General features: G+C 46.5%; 1 protein-coding gene across 2 annotated transcripts in view; it reads left to right on the plus strand.

Annotated features, from left to right (window-relative positions):
• CD38 (CD38 molecule) overlaps window positions 1–12,781 on the plus strand; it is a 53,435-nt gene that overhangs the window by 22,905 nt on the left and 17,749 nt on the right. For both annotated transcript variants that reach the window (XM_057502114.1, XM_036921077.2), the window contains one exon: window positions 12,562–12,691. In XM_057502114.1, the coding sequence (XP_057358097.1) occupies window positions 12,562–12,691 (130 nt within the window). The remainder of the gene's footprint in view (window positions 1–12,561; window positions 12,692–12,781) is intronic.

Genomic DNA, 12,781 nt, shown 5'->3' on the forward strand with positions numbered 1-12,781 from the left:
GTAGTGCCCTTCTTTATCTCTTGTTACTTTCTTTGTTTTGAAGTCTATTTTGTCTGATATTAGTACTGCAACCCCTGCTTTCTTCTCACTGTTGTTTGCTTGAAATATGTTTTTCCATCCCTTGACTTTTAGTCTGTACATGTCTTTGGGTTTGAGGTGAGTTTCTTGTAAGCAGCATATAGATGGGTCTTGCTTTTTTATCCATTCTGTTACTCTGTGTCTTTTGATTGGTGCATTCAACCCATTAACATTTAGGGTGACTATTGAAAGATATGTACTTATTGCCATTGCAGGCTTTAAATTCGTGGTTACCAAAGGTTCAAGGTTAGCCTCTTTAGTATCTTACTGCCTAACTTAGCTCGCTTATTGAGCTGTTATATACACTGTCTGGAGATTCTTTTCTTCTCTCCCTTCTTGTTCCTCCTCCTCGATTCTTCATATGTTGGGTGTTTTGTGCTGTGCTCTTTCTAGGAGTGCTCCCATCTAGAGCAGTCCCTGTAAGATGTTCTGTAGAGGTGGTTTGTGGAAAGCAAATTCCCTCAGCTTTTGTTTGTCTGGGAATTGTTTAATCCCACCGTCATATTTGAATGATAGTCGTGCTGGATACAGTATCCTTGGTTCAAGGCCCTTCTGTTTCATTGTATTAAATATATCATGCCATTCTCTTCTGGCCTGTAGGGTTTCTGTTGAGAAGTCTGACGTTAGCCTGATGGGTTTCCCTTTATAGGTGACTTTTTTCTCTCTAGCTGCCTTTAACACTCTTTCCTTGTCCTTGATCTTTGCCATTTTAATTATTATGTGTCTTGGTGTTGCCCTTCTTGGATCCTTTCTGTTGGGGGTTCTGTGTATTTCCGTGGTCTGTTTGATTACTTCCTCCCCCAGTGTGGGGAAGTTTTCAGCAATTATTTCTTCTAAGATACTTTCCATCCCTTTTCCTCTCTCTTCTTCTTCTGGGACCCCTATAATACGGATATTGCTCCTTTTAGATTGGTCACACAGTTCTCTTAATATTGTTTCATTCCTGGAGATCCTTTTGTCTCTCTCTAGGTCAGCTTCCATGCGTTCCTGTTCTCTGATTTCAATTCCATCAATGGCCTCTTGCATTCTATCCATTCTGCTTATAAACCCTTCCAGAGTTTGTTTCATTTCTGCGATCTCCTTTCTGGCATCTGTGATCTCTTTCCGGACTTCATCCCATTTTTCTTGCGTATTTCTCTGCATCTCTGTCAGCATGTTTATGATTCTTATTTTGAATTCTTTGTCAGGAAGACTGGTTAGGTCTGTCTCCTTCTCTGGTGTTGTCTCTGTGATCTTTGTCTGCCTGTAGGTTTGCCTTTTCATGGTGATAGGAATAGTCTGCAGAACTGGGACGAGTGACGGCTGGAAGGACTTCCTTTCTTGTTGGTTTGTGGCCCTCCTCTCCTGGGAGAACAGCGGCCTCTAGTGGCTTGTGCTGCGCAGCTGCGCGCAGACAGGGTTTCTGCTTCCTGCCCGGCTGCTATGGAGTTAATCTCCGCTGTTGCTGTGGGCGTGGCCTGTCTCAGGCAGCTACTCCAAAATGGTGGAGTCGCGTTGGAGCAGGAGCTGCTGGGAGGCTATTTATCTCCGTAAGGGGCCTCCCTGCTCCCTGCAGCCCAGGGGTTAGGGTGCCCAGAGATCCCGGATTCCCTACCTCTGGATTAAGTGGCCCGCCCTGCCCCTTTAAGACTTCCAAAAAGCACCCGCAAAACAAAACAATGACCACAAAAAAAACAAGAAAAAAAATTTTTTTAATTAAAAAAAAAAAAAATTTTTAATTAAAAAAAAAAGGTGGTCGTTCGTTTTTCTTTATTCTCCGGTGCCAGCCTCAGGCCTCTGCTCACCGGTCTTTCTGCCCTGTTTCCCTAATATTGGGGTCCCTGTCCCTTTAAGACTTCCAAAAAGCGCTCGCCAAAACAAAGCAGCAAAAAAGCAAAAAAAAAAATGGTCGCGCGCTTTTCTTATGTCCTCTGTCGCCCAGCCTCCAGTGCCTGCTCACTGTTGTTGCTGCCCTGTTTTCCCAGTATCGAGGGCCCTGCACTCTGGCCCGGATGGCTGGGGCTGGGTGTTCGGCAGCCCTGGGCTCCGTCTCCCTCCCGCTCTGCCTGCTCTTCTCCCGCCGGGAGCTGGGGGGAGGGGCGCTCGGCTCCCGCGGGGCCGGGGCTTGTATCTTACCCCCTTCGCGAGGCGCTGGGTTCTCTCAGGTGCGGATGTGGTCTGGATATTGTCCTGTGTCCTCTGGTCTTTATTCTAGGAAGGGTTGTCTTTGTTATATTTTCATAGATATATGTTGTTTTGGGAGGAGATTTCCGCTGCTCTACTCACGCCGCCATCTTCCGCCCCACCCTCAACTTTTTCTTTTTTAAAATTAAAAATGTTAAGTTACAAAAATTTTAAACACACTGAAATGTCTATGGAATAATATTACAAATGCCTGTCTACTCACCAGGCAGAGTTAATAGACAGTAACATTTTTGCCATGTTTGCTTCAGATCTTTTCTTTAGTTTTTAAAGAAATAACATGTTACAGATAAAATCAAAATACCCCTTCCGCAAATTTCCTTTACTTCTTGCTCAGAGGTGAATACTGCTACTTATTTCTCCTGTATCCTTCTAGAAATGCTCTCTGAATATGTAAGTATATATTCATATGTTCTTTTTTTTCTACACACAGTTCTCTCTTCTGTGTCTCACTTTTTTTACTTTTTCACTTAATGCATCTTGATTATCAGTGTAGTTCTGTCTCATTTTAATAGTTACATCTGGATTCCATTTTATGGATTTATCATATTCTAGACTTTTACTGATGGCCATCTAAGTTGTTTTAAACATTTCACAATATATTTTTGAAAATACTGAAATAAATAAATCCTTGTGTGTGTAAGACAGAATCCTAGAAGTGGAATTGCTAATTAAAGGATATGCCATTTTTAATTTGGAAAACAGATTTCTCTAGACAGACAATTCTCTTCTTGAGCTAATGAGAGAGTCTATTTCCCCATACCTTCACTACACAAGGGTGTTCCAAGCTTTGATTTTTATCACTCTGATAAGGGAAAATATTACTGCATTTTAATGTTAATTTGCATTTATGTTTTTGCCCTGAAGAATAAACTTTGCTTTTTTCCCAGTTAACAATATATTTTGGTGATTTTAATTACATGATTTTAGATACTTATCAGTGTTGATATATGAGCTCTAGTTCATTAATTTTAATGGAATGACCGTATCTTATACTTATTAATCTATTCCTTTATTCTTGGTTTTTGCTGGCACAAACAATGCTAAAACATGCATGTCTACTTGTGCATATGAGTTTTGCTAAGGAGTTTAGCTGAGCTGGAGTTTGCCATTCTCACCTTTCCTGGGTGTGCGGTGGGTGGCTTAAGCAACAGCAATGTACTGTCTCACCGCTCTGGAGGCCAGAAGTCTGAAATCAAGGTGTTAGAAGGGTTCGTTCTTTCTGAGGCCTGTGAGGAAGACCATGCCTCTCTCCTAGTTTCTAGAAGCCTCAGGCATTCCTCGCCTGGCCTGGTAAATGCTGTTCTCCCTGTGTCTCCTCACGTATGAATCTTCTTTATCCATTCACCTCCCAATGGCCACTTAAGTTGCTTCCATATTTTGGCTATTGTAAGCTTGTGCTTTTTGTCCTTTCCCCGTCTTTGTTGGTTTCTTCTCCCAAACCCTTCTGTTGGAGTGTCTCAAGGCTCAATCCTCGGTCATTTTCTCTTCTTTGTCTTTTGGATGCTATTTCTCCTGAACTTCAGACTCATATACCCATCTATTTATTCCACAGCTTTGCTTGCATGTCTGACAGACATTTTAAACTCAATATGTCCAAAACTGGACTCCTGACCAATGTCACCTCCACCCTAAGTCTTCTCTATCTCCATTAATGGCAATATCTATCATCCTTCCATGGTCTTAGGCCCCAAACCTTGGAATTATCATCGACTCCTTGTTTCTCTAACTCACACATTCAATCCATCAGGACATTTATAATGAATCCAGAATCTATCACTTCTTACCATCTCTGCTGTTACCACCCTGGTCCAAATCACCGTCGGCATTTGCCCATATTACTGGTCTACCTGCCTCTGCCTGTCCCTCTTTCAGACTATATTCATTAAAGCAACCAGAGAAATCCTTTGAGACTTAAGAAGTATCATGTACCTCCTGTTCTCAGAATGCTCTTTGGCTCCTCAGTTCAACATGAGTAGAAACCAGATTCCTGTCAGTGGGTTAGGAGGCTCTGCCCAGTCTGACAGTGTCGTAGTTTTTACTGCATGTCTGTCTGTTCTCCCCCTTGCTCACTCTGCTCCAGCCACAATGGCTTCTTTGCTGTTTCGAGAACACATCAGGCATTCAGGCCTTTGTGATGGTCGTTCCTTCTGCCCAGAATGCTGTTCCATTGGGTGTCTGTATGACTAAGTACCTTGATTCCTTTAATTCTTTGCTCAGGTGTCATCATGGATAGTAGATGACTGCTGCCTCCTCCCCCATAACTTCTGGCACCCTTATTCTACTCTATTTTTCCTTTTTTATTTCCATAGAATTTGTAAGTATCTAAGATGCTCTATAACTTACTTATTCATTATGTTTATTGTTTACTGTCAGTTGAATTTATTGTGGTTGAATATAAACTCCCAGAAGGACAAGGACTTTGTTTTGTTCACTGGCTTATCTTTCATGCTCATAAACGTGCCTAGCACATAGTAGATTCTCAATGAATATTTGCCAGATTAGTGAATTAATGATTTATGAGCTTTCTTTCAGCCTGGAGTCTTCATTTTAATACACTACTTGGAAAATCCTAATTGCCCCAGTGGATCTCACCAGTCACTCTCTTCTCCCACAAGGTGGCAGTCTTCACCTTCAATACAGATTTCAGTAGCCGCAACTGCAGAATGAACGGCTGAGTTAACAGGCTCCTCTTTGGGCCAAGACAAGCTGCCCTGCAGGACTTACCAGCAGGGAAATTCATAGGAGTGGAATGGGCCCTGGAGATCTAAGTGCTTTGAGGGATGAAGATTTAGGGAGTGCACGCTTTCCCCAGGGAGAGACCCATTATGAAGGTGAGGTTGCTTTATCGACAGAGACTTTGAAATCTAATTGTTATTTGTGGGAAGGGGGTAGGTTTAGAGAGGTGACACGAAGCCTAAAGTAGGCTGACAGCATACAGAATGGATTCAGCCACCACCTATGTCTGCCTTTTCACTTTTACATAAGCCTTTAACCCTTTCTGCCCCATCCCTGCTTACCCGGGCCGCAGTTGGGAGCAACTCTGTTCTGAGGACAGGGCCATGGCTTTAAATTTCCAGTGGGAGGCAGCATTGCCTTGTAGAAAGAGCAACTTTGGGAATGTAAGTATGGCGGCTTGGCCACTCGCTAACTGTGGGGCTTTGAGCAAGTTAGAAGAGCTTCAGTAGCTCTAAAGCAGGGAAAATGATACACCTTCTGAGCAGGGCTAGTCTGGGACTTGAACAGGACGCGAATGAGTCAAGCACTTAGCCCGGTGGGGCACACGGGGGCCACACCGTGGTGGTCATGCCCTGCCCTTCCTCCTGCCTCTGTGGCGCGCCTGGAGGCAGCTCGCCTGCGTAGGTCAGAGGCAGGAGGAGCAGTGAGACGTAACACGAGGGAAGGACTCAAGGGGGCAGGGGTGGGAAGTGAGGAACCGTCTGGGGTCTCTCGGTAGGAGCAGAGTGGTAGGAACCGGGAGGACGTGCCACTGACCTCGAATCCTCCCCTTTGTGTGCTGAGCCTCTAGGTCGCCAAGGAAGGAGGGAAGCACAAAACCGCTGTCAGACTGAGACTCCAGCTCAACATGAAAACTTTCTTATTAACAAATCAAGTCTTTCAGGAGCTGCTCCTGGAACCTCTCCCTGGCGTACGACTAATGAAAGCATGCTGATTTTCACAGACCTTGTGATTCTTTAATGTCCTATTTAAGACTGCCAGTACTGTCAGCGCCCCCAACCCAAGACCACCAGGAACACATTGTAGTTGAACCAGATGGGTTTTTCGCTCTTCGCGGGAAGAGTGAACCCTCTGTACAGGGACCCGTGGGGCAGGGAGGGAGCGGTGTGAGGATGTTAGAAAGGGCTTATGGGATTCGGGCTTGTTCAGCGAGATTTCGGGAAGGCTCAAGGAGGCTTCCCTCGCCGGGATGTTGCCGGGAAGCAGAAGGACTGGAGGCAATTCGATGACAGGGCATCAAATAAATCTTATCTATCAGGCTGGAAGAGTAAAGGAAAGCTGACGCTGTCATTGGTAAAGAAGCAGCAGCCACTCACATTAGCTTGGTCGTTTTCTTGCGGCTTGGACATTGTTTTTATCTGTTCACATTATAGTCTGTCATGGCCACAGAGAGGCCTTATCTGGTCTTGAACTGTGTTTAGCAAGAACACCAAAACCCTGGGAGCGGTGTGCCAGCCCCCTAGGGTCAGGAAGGAGCTTCAGCAGCTGGCCTGCGATGGCTTTCCCGGATTTGGAAAGAGGGATGACGCTGAGGGGAAAGAAAGGAAGGCATGAGCTGGTCTGATCCCCTTGCCCGCTGGATTTCCGGGTAGGCAGACCCATGATATTTTCTGGATGCGCTGAGCAGGATGTCCTTGCTTAAAGGATTACTTGTGGAAAAGGATTCAGAATCTGTGAGGCAGCAGTCCCTGGAAAATCATGTAAGCTCTAGAGCTCTCTGGGAAATAAAGTGTTTCTCCCTTCACCCCTTCCAGCTGTGTGAGGAACCCTACAAAAGCTCACTTAGTGCGTGACCTTATCTATTACTCTGGGCTGGAAATGTGTCCCTGCGGGAAGGCAGGTAGCACCCAGGGGCTGTGCAGGATGCGCCGTCTTTTCCTTCCTTTGAGCCTCTTAGTTACTCGTCTCTTTGCCATTGTTCATAAGGTTTGATTCTAGTATGATCTGTGATTAAGGAGAGTGGTCTGGCAGTTCAGTATCCCTTAGGATTGCAAGGAAGTGTTTGAAGTGGAGAGAAAGCTCCACCGTAAGAGGTCTGTGGTCCTAGGCCCCCCATCCCCATATTTCATGTCCTCAGCCCTTGAGGAGTGGGCGGGGCACCCAGGGTGGGCGTCGGGGCACCCACCCTGTCTTCCGTGGTTACATGGTGTTGTCTTTAACAGGATGAGGGATGAGCAGAGACACCTGTAGCCAAGAGACGTGGGGGCGGCCGCATGACATGTGGCGGCCAGAGGGCTAGGGCCCGAGGTGTTCTGTGTCCTAAGACTTTCCAGGATTCTCAGACAGTTGGTCTGACAGTTCATGCAACTTCAGAAGAAAATGAGAGTTTGTTATGACCTCCCACCCCCCACTGTAATATGTACTTACTATAGAAAAATTAAAAAATGAGAGGAAGAGAAGGTCACAGAGCAACCTTCTTATCCAGCAGCCAGATACTATTTTTAAAATATGGTTTGATTCTTCAACCAAAATACGTAGGTTTTTTTCTTGTTTTTAAAAATTGGTGCTGATCATACTATATCTTCAATTTAAAAATTTAACCCCCCCCCTTTTGTAGATTGATTGGATAATAATGAATCCATTTTTGGTCATAAACCGACAATGCAGAAGACTTTGGGGTGAAAGTGGAGACTTCCCTTTATTCCCCTCCCCAGAGGCAGCCCCAGTGACCAGTGCGACGCACATTCCGTTTCTCTTTAAGCTGAGGTCGGCTCTTTTCTCTCAGTATGAAATAAACGTCCCCCAAGCCGGTCCAGCTGCGTTACAGGTGCCTTGTTCCAAGGCTGCTCCACAGCGCCCCCTGCGGACGCGACCTGCGGAACCCCCTCCCCTGGTTTGGCTGCGCATCTACAGGAACCCACTGGGGAAGCGGCACCAGACAGAGGCCACGCGCAGCCACAGCGGCTGCGAGGACGCCACAACGCTGGGGGAGAAAGCGGAAAAATTCTTTTCAAAATGAGGATACCAACTAATGTGTGATCCAGGCTTCTTTTTTTTAAAAAAGGCTTGTTTCTCTCCTCTGTAGTAGAAAATTAGAAAATGTTCGACTCCTTATTGTGTTTCCTAGTTTTAGTGCTTCGGGCAAGACGCCGGTGCTGTGACTGTAATTGGTTTTTGTTCCCTGTACCACCATACGCGCGCCTGAGGATGGAGGCGGTGGGTGTGCATCTCTCTAGCCCTGTGTGAGCTGTGAGGCTCACAGGTGAGTATTCGTGGAATGAAGGAATGCGTGAACCCAAGTGTCCGCGACGGCTGAGCCGATGAGCAACACGCGATACACACCTGCAACGGAACGTTCTGCCTTAGCAAAGAAGGAAATTCCGACACATGCTACCGTATGGACAAATGTGAAGTCGCTGTGCTGATGACGAAAAAACAGATGCTGTGCGATTTCACTTACAGGAGGTACCTGCAGGAGTCAAATTCAGAGACCCAGAAAGTAGACTGGTGGGTGCTCGGGGCTGGGAGGAAGCAGGAATAGGAAGCTTTTAGATAATTCTGCTCTTTGCACTTGGTTGGCCTGGAGGCAGCCTCTGGATCCTTTCCAAGGCTCCCCAGGAGGTCCTGCGTTGTGGTAGTAGATGGGAGCCCCTGAGGCAGGTGGCTCCCCACAGCCCCTCAGGGCAGGCACAGGCAGCTGGCGGAAGGAGCCCCCGGCACATGGTCACCACTCACGGCCCCTATCCCAAGCAGCAGGTCCCCCTGGAGTTGCCACAGGGAAGGCCTCTAATTCTGGAACTGAGGAGCCACTGAAGAAAGAGAAAACACTGGACTTCCAGAAATGGCTTTGCCTCCTTCAGTCAGAGACCCACTTCCACCTCTGCCGGACGCAGGGATTCCCAGGCTGTCTGTCTTATGTCAAACAGCTTTTGCATGCCTACCATTTGATTTGGTGGCACTGTGCTCTGCCCAGGGGCACAAAAATGAAGACTGTGGACTTTTTGCAAGTAACTAAATTAAGGACTCAGCTTTTTAGAGCCACACTTGTGAACTATTTCTGCAATGACATGTGGATGAGTACTGTAGACAGTTCTGCACACTGCCGTCCTAATTCCTTTTTATTTCAACACACACCACACACACACACACACGCCAGGAAAAACGCTGACTGGCACATCCAGGGTGAAATGCTTACTTTTGATTTTAGGGATGAAAAGTCACTTCATAAAGCCTGCCCCCAAATTTCTCACGGCCTTTCCCCATTTATCTCTTATCTGTGAGGCACATAGAAGGCTCTGATCTCTTAAGAAGAAGAGGAGGCAGTTGAGGTAGAAACTCTTCTCAGGTCCATTTCAACTCTATGTAACTCTGCTCTTTCTAAACAAGGAACTTTAAAATTTTAACCTGGGGTTTCCTGACTCTTAGGGTAATGTTTCTTGAACTGGGTTCTATGTACCTAAGAAGCATCAGAATAATTCTGGAGGGTTGGGAGCTCTCTGTGCGAGTCCGTGGAGTTCTTGGCGATGAAATGAAAATGTGCTCCTGAAAGCGTCTGGCGCATGGTTGGTACTCGGCACGTGTTGATTCCTCTTCCCTGTCGGGTGTTTTGCAGTGGACATTTCTCTCCTTCCATCTCTGGAGACGTCTCTCCCCCCTCCCCCCACCCTTTGTCCCCTGCAGGTCCTGCCGATGCTGCTGAGGACAGAGGTAGAAGAATTTTACAGGGGAGTTGGAATCCGGCACAGGAAATTCCTGAGGAGGCTACTGTGTTAAATTAATGGAATTAAAGCATGAACCCCTAAAGCAAAATGGCCACCCAACATCATTTTCCTACGCTTCCCACAGTTGCCTCATAAATTGTGACTGACATCAAATACATATTGTAATAGCTTTTCCCCGCTTAAGTATGTAATGTATGGAGAAAGCCAGATGGATGACGGTTTCCTGGCTCAGGTTTCGAAGACAAGTAGCCATAGAGTTGAAGTGTCCTGGGTAGACTGGGGAGGTGGAGAGGCCTCGGTGAAAGAGCCTTCCCTGCAGCCAGGTGCATGCCACGTGTTGCCTCATTCAGTTCTTGCAAACTCCCCATGGGTGAAGTGTTACTGTTTCCCTTTTACAGAGGAGAAGCCTGCGGTTGGCACAGTTTAATAGCCTGCCTCTTCAGATGATGCTATAGTAGTGTGGTGGGAGCCCAACCTCAGGCACGTCATATCCTTAAAGTTTCCTCATCAGTAAAATGGGACAGGGTGGTACCTACCTGTGACAGAGCCTGCAGGCCAGCCCTTTCTTCTCTAGAATAAAAACTGTGATTTTAGGTGTGCAGTGTACATCTAGATTAAAGATTGCAGTTCTCATCTTGCCCTGCTACTTGGTATAGCCACGTGGGTACATTTTAGTAAATGAAATAATAGCAAATAGAAAGAGCATTTTCTGGTACCTGACCTTAAAAGGGCCCATGCCCATTGCTGCTGCTGCTGCTTTTTCCTCTCCCTCTTTATTTTCCTTGATCTTTCCTGTTGACTGGAGTGTAGTCAAGATGGCTGGAACTGGAGTAGCCATTTTGGACTGAGTATATGGGTCTCTCTGACATGTGGAAGGTTATACCAGAGTCCCAGATACTGGCCTCTGGGTTGATATATCAGTGAGAAATAGAATTCTCTCTTGTTTTAAGTCCCTGTAATTTTAGGTCTTATTAACTCAAATCAAATCCTGATACCTTTGCTCACAGAAATGTTATGAGGCTAAATAAGATATGCATGTAAAGCATATACTAAGCCTTATTATTAATGCTGTTGTTGCTAGCATTACTGTAGCCCACCTGGCTACTGGAAAACTGATCTGGAACTTTGTCCTGGTAATTCTTACTAAGGTGAGGGTGGACACCCATCCAAAACTGAGAGCAAGGAGAAAACCATATTGCCTGTGGACAAGGGGATAAGCAGGGGTGTTTCTCATCTGCGTTTATGCCTTAGATCTGAACCCAAGTAGCTGTGTGTTCTCACCACACCAGGCATGAGACATACTGATTCCACGTGTCCTTCAGGCCCTCTGAGGATGAGCCACATTCCTAAATAAGATCATGAGGACAGCCCCACCTTTGCCCACTGGGGATGACTGCCCACAGGCAGGAAGCTCTGAGCAAGGGGCACAAGAAGGAAGGAATTATAATACTGAGACTCACTGAACCTTATTCTGTGCCGGGCACTGTTCTGAAAGGATTTGACTCATGTTTTATTTAATCCCAGAACATCTGTATTTGGTGGATACTTTACAGATGAGGAAACAGAGGCAGAGAGAGTTTGAATGACTTTTCCAAGGACACACAGCACACCTGGCAGAGCCCGGCAGCCTAACTCAAGGGACTCCCTCCTGCCCTAAATGAAAGGGCTTTCTCCTGTTTCCTGTCCCAAAGAGAGTGGGTGGGCAGGGTGGCTTCTGCGTAAGCTCCTGTGCCATGCTGTTCTGATTCACTGGCTGATGAGGGGTGGGGAGCCAGTCGGGGTTGGGAAGGCAGAAGACCTTCTCCTTCTGGAATGGCTTGCTTTGTTTGTGCTCTGCAGTGGGGGCACAGGCTCAGAAGGGAGTAAAAAAGTCAGGGTCTCATTTTGCATCCCCCAGGTCAAGCTGCCAGACGTGGTTCTGCACCTAGGTTCTCCACTCCCCAGGCTGGTTTATCCTGATAGCAGTGATGGAGCTGTCCCAGTGAAGACCCACTTCTGTGCTCCAAGGAAATGATGGGCTTACATGCACCTGTTAACACAAGCACTCAGAAAGTTCCAATTGCTATCTTTTCCAGCACCCCATCCTCCCCTGCACCTGGGTTTCCTTGTCCATCTCCTTTCTCACTGCCAGGGGCTGTTCAAGGGGACATACAGTTGTGATTTCTATTTCAGAGACTTCTCTCCTCTGGTGCTAGCTCAGAGTTTTCCAGAGTGACTTTTTTCCAAAACAAAAGTCAGACCAGTTCATTCCACGCTAAAAACCCTCCAATGTCTTCCCACTGTAATTAGAATAAAGTTAGAAACCGTTCTCTTGGTCGGTTTGCCTGAGTCATCTGCCTCTCAGTTATTTTTCTGACTTGCTTTCCGTCCGGTCTGCCCCTAGTTCTTTGACACTGCAGTTCTGTGGTTTGTCGCTCAGGTCTTCAAAATCACCAAGTTCTTTACTGCCTCCAGGCCTTTGCACTTGCTGCACCTTCGGTCTGGAAGGCTGTCCGTGCCACTTGGTCTCAGCTTAAATGACCGCAGGGGGACCTCTCCTGACCAGCTTTCCTACCCTGGTTATTGCTTCCATATTCTGCCATCCCTTCCCCATTGTTCGCCTGCCTACTTAGAACAATCCAGACTTTGTTAACTTATTTGCTAGTTTGTGTCCTATCCATGTCTCTAACCCAAGAGAGTCCCACCAGGGCCAGGACCTTGCTGGGCAGGGAGAATAAGGCTTTCATCTCATTAAAATGGTGTACAGATTAGACAAGATGATGTATAGGGACTACTTGGCACACACTAGATCCTTCCTAAATTAGTTTTTTTTTTTTGGCTTGGGGAGGAGGTTATGCTCCAAAAATATGTTTGAGGTCTGATTATTCATATTTTCTCTGATTTCCCATGTTTTATCTCACAGACATAAAGACTGCCAGAAGATAGGGGAGGCATTTGTGAATGCATTTCTTTCTAAGGATCCTTGTCACACCTCAGAACAGGACTACCAGCCGCTGATGATGCTGGCCAGTCAGACTGTACCTTGCAACAAGGTAACTGGGCCAGGGATGAGGTCACAGGACCAGGTTTTGACCAGGATGAGGGAGGAGGAAAATCTGGACGTTAGGACATTGGTGCGGTTG

Source organism: Manis pentadactyla, chromosome 5, assembly GCF_030020395.1.
Source record: "Manis pentadactyla isolate mManPen7 chromosome 5, mManPen7.hap1, whole genome shotgun sequence".
Lineage (NCBI taxonomy): Eukaryota > Metazoa > Chordata > Mammalia > Pholidota > Manidae > Manis > Manis pentadactyla.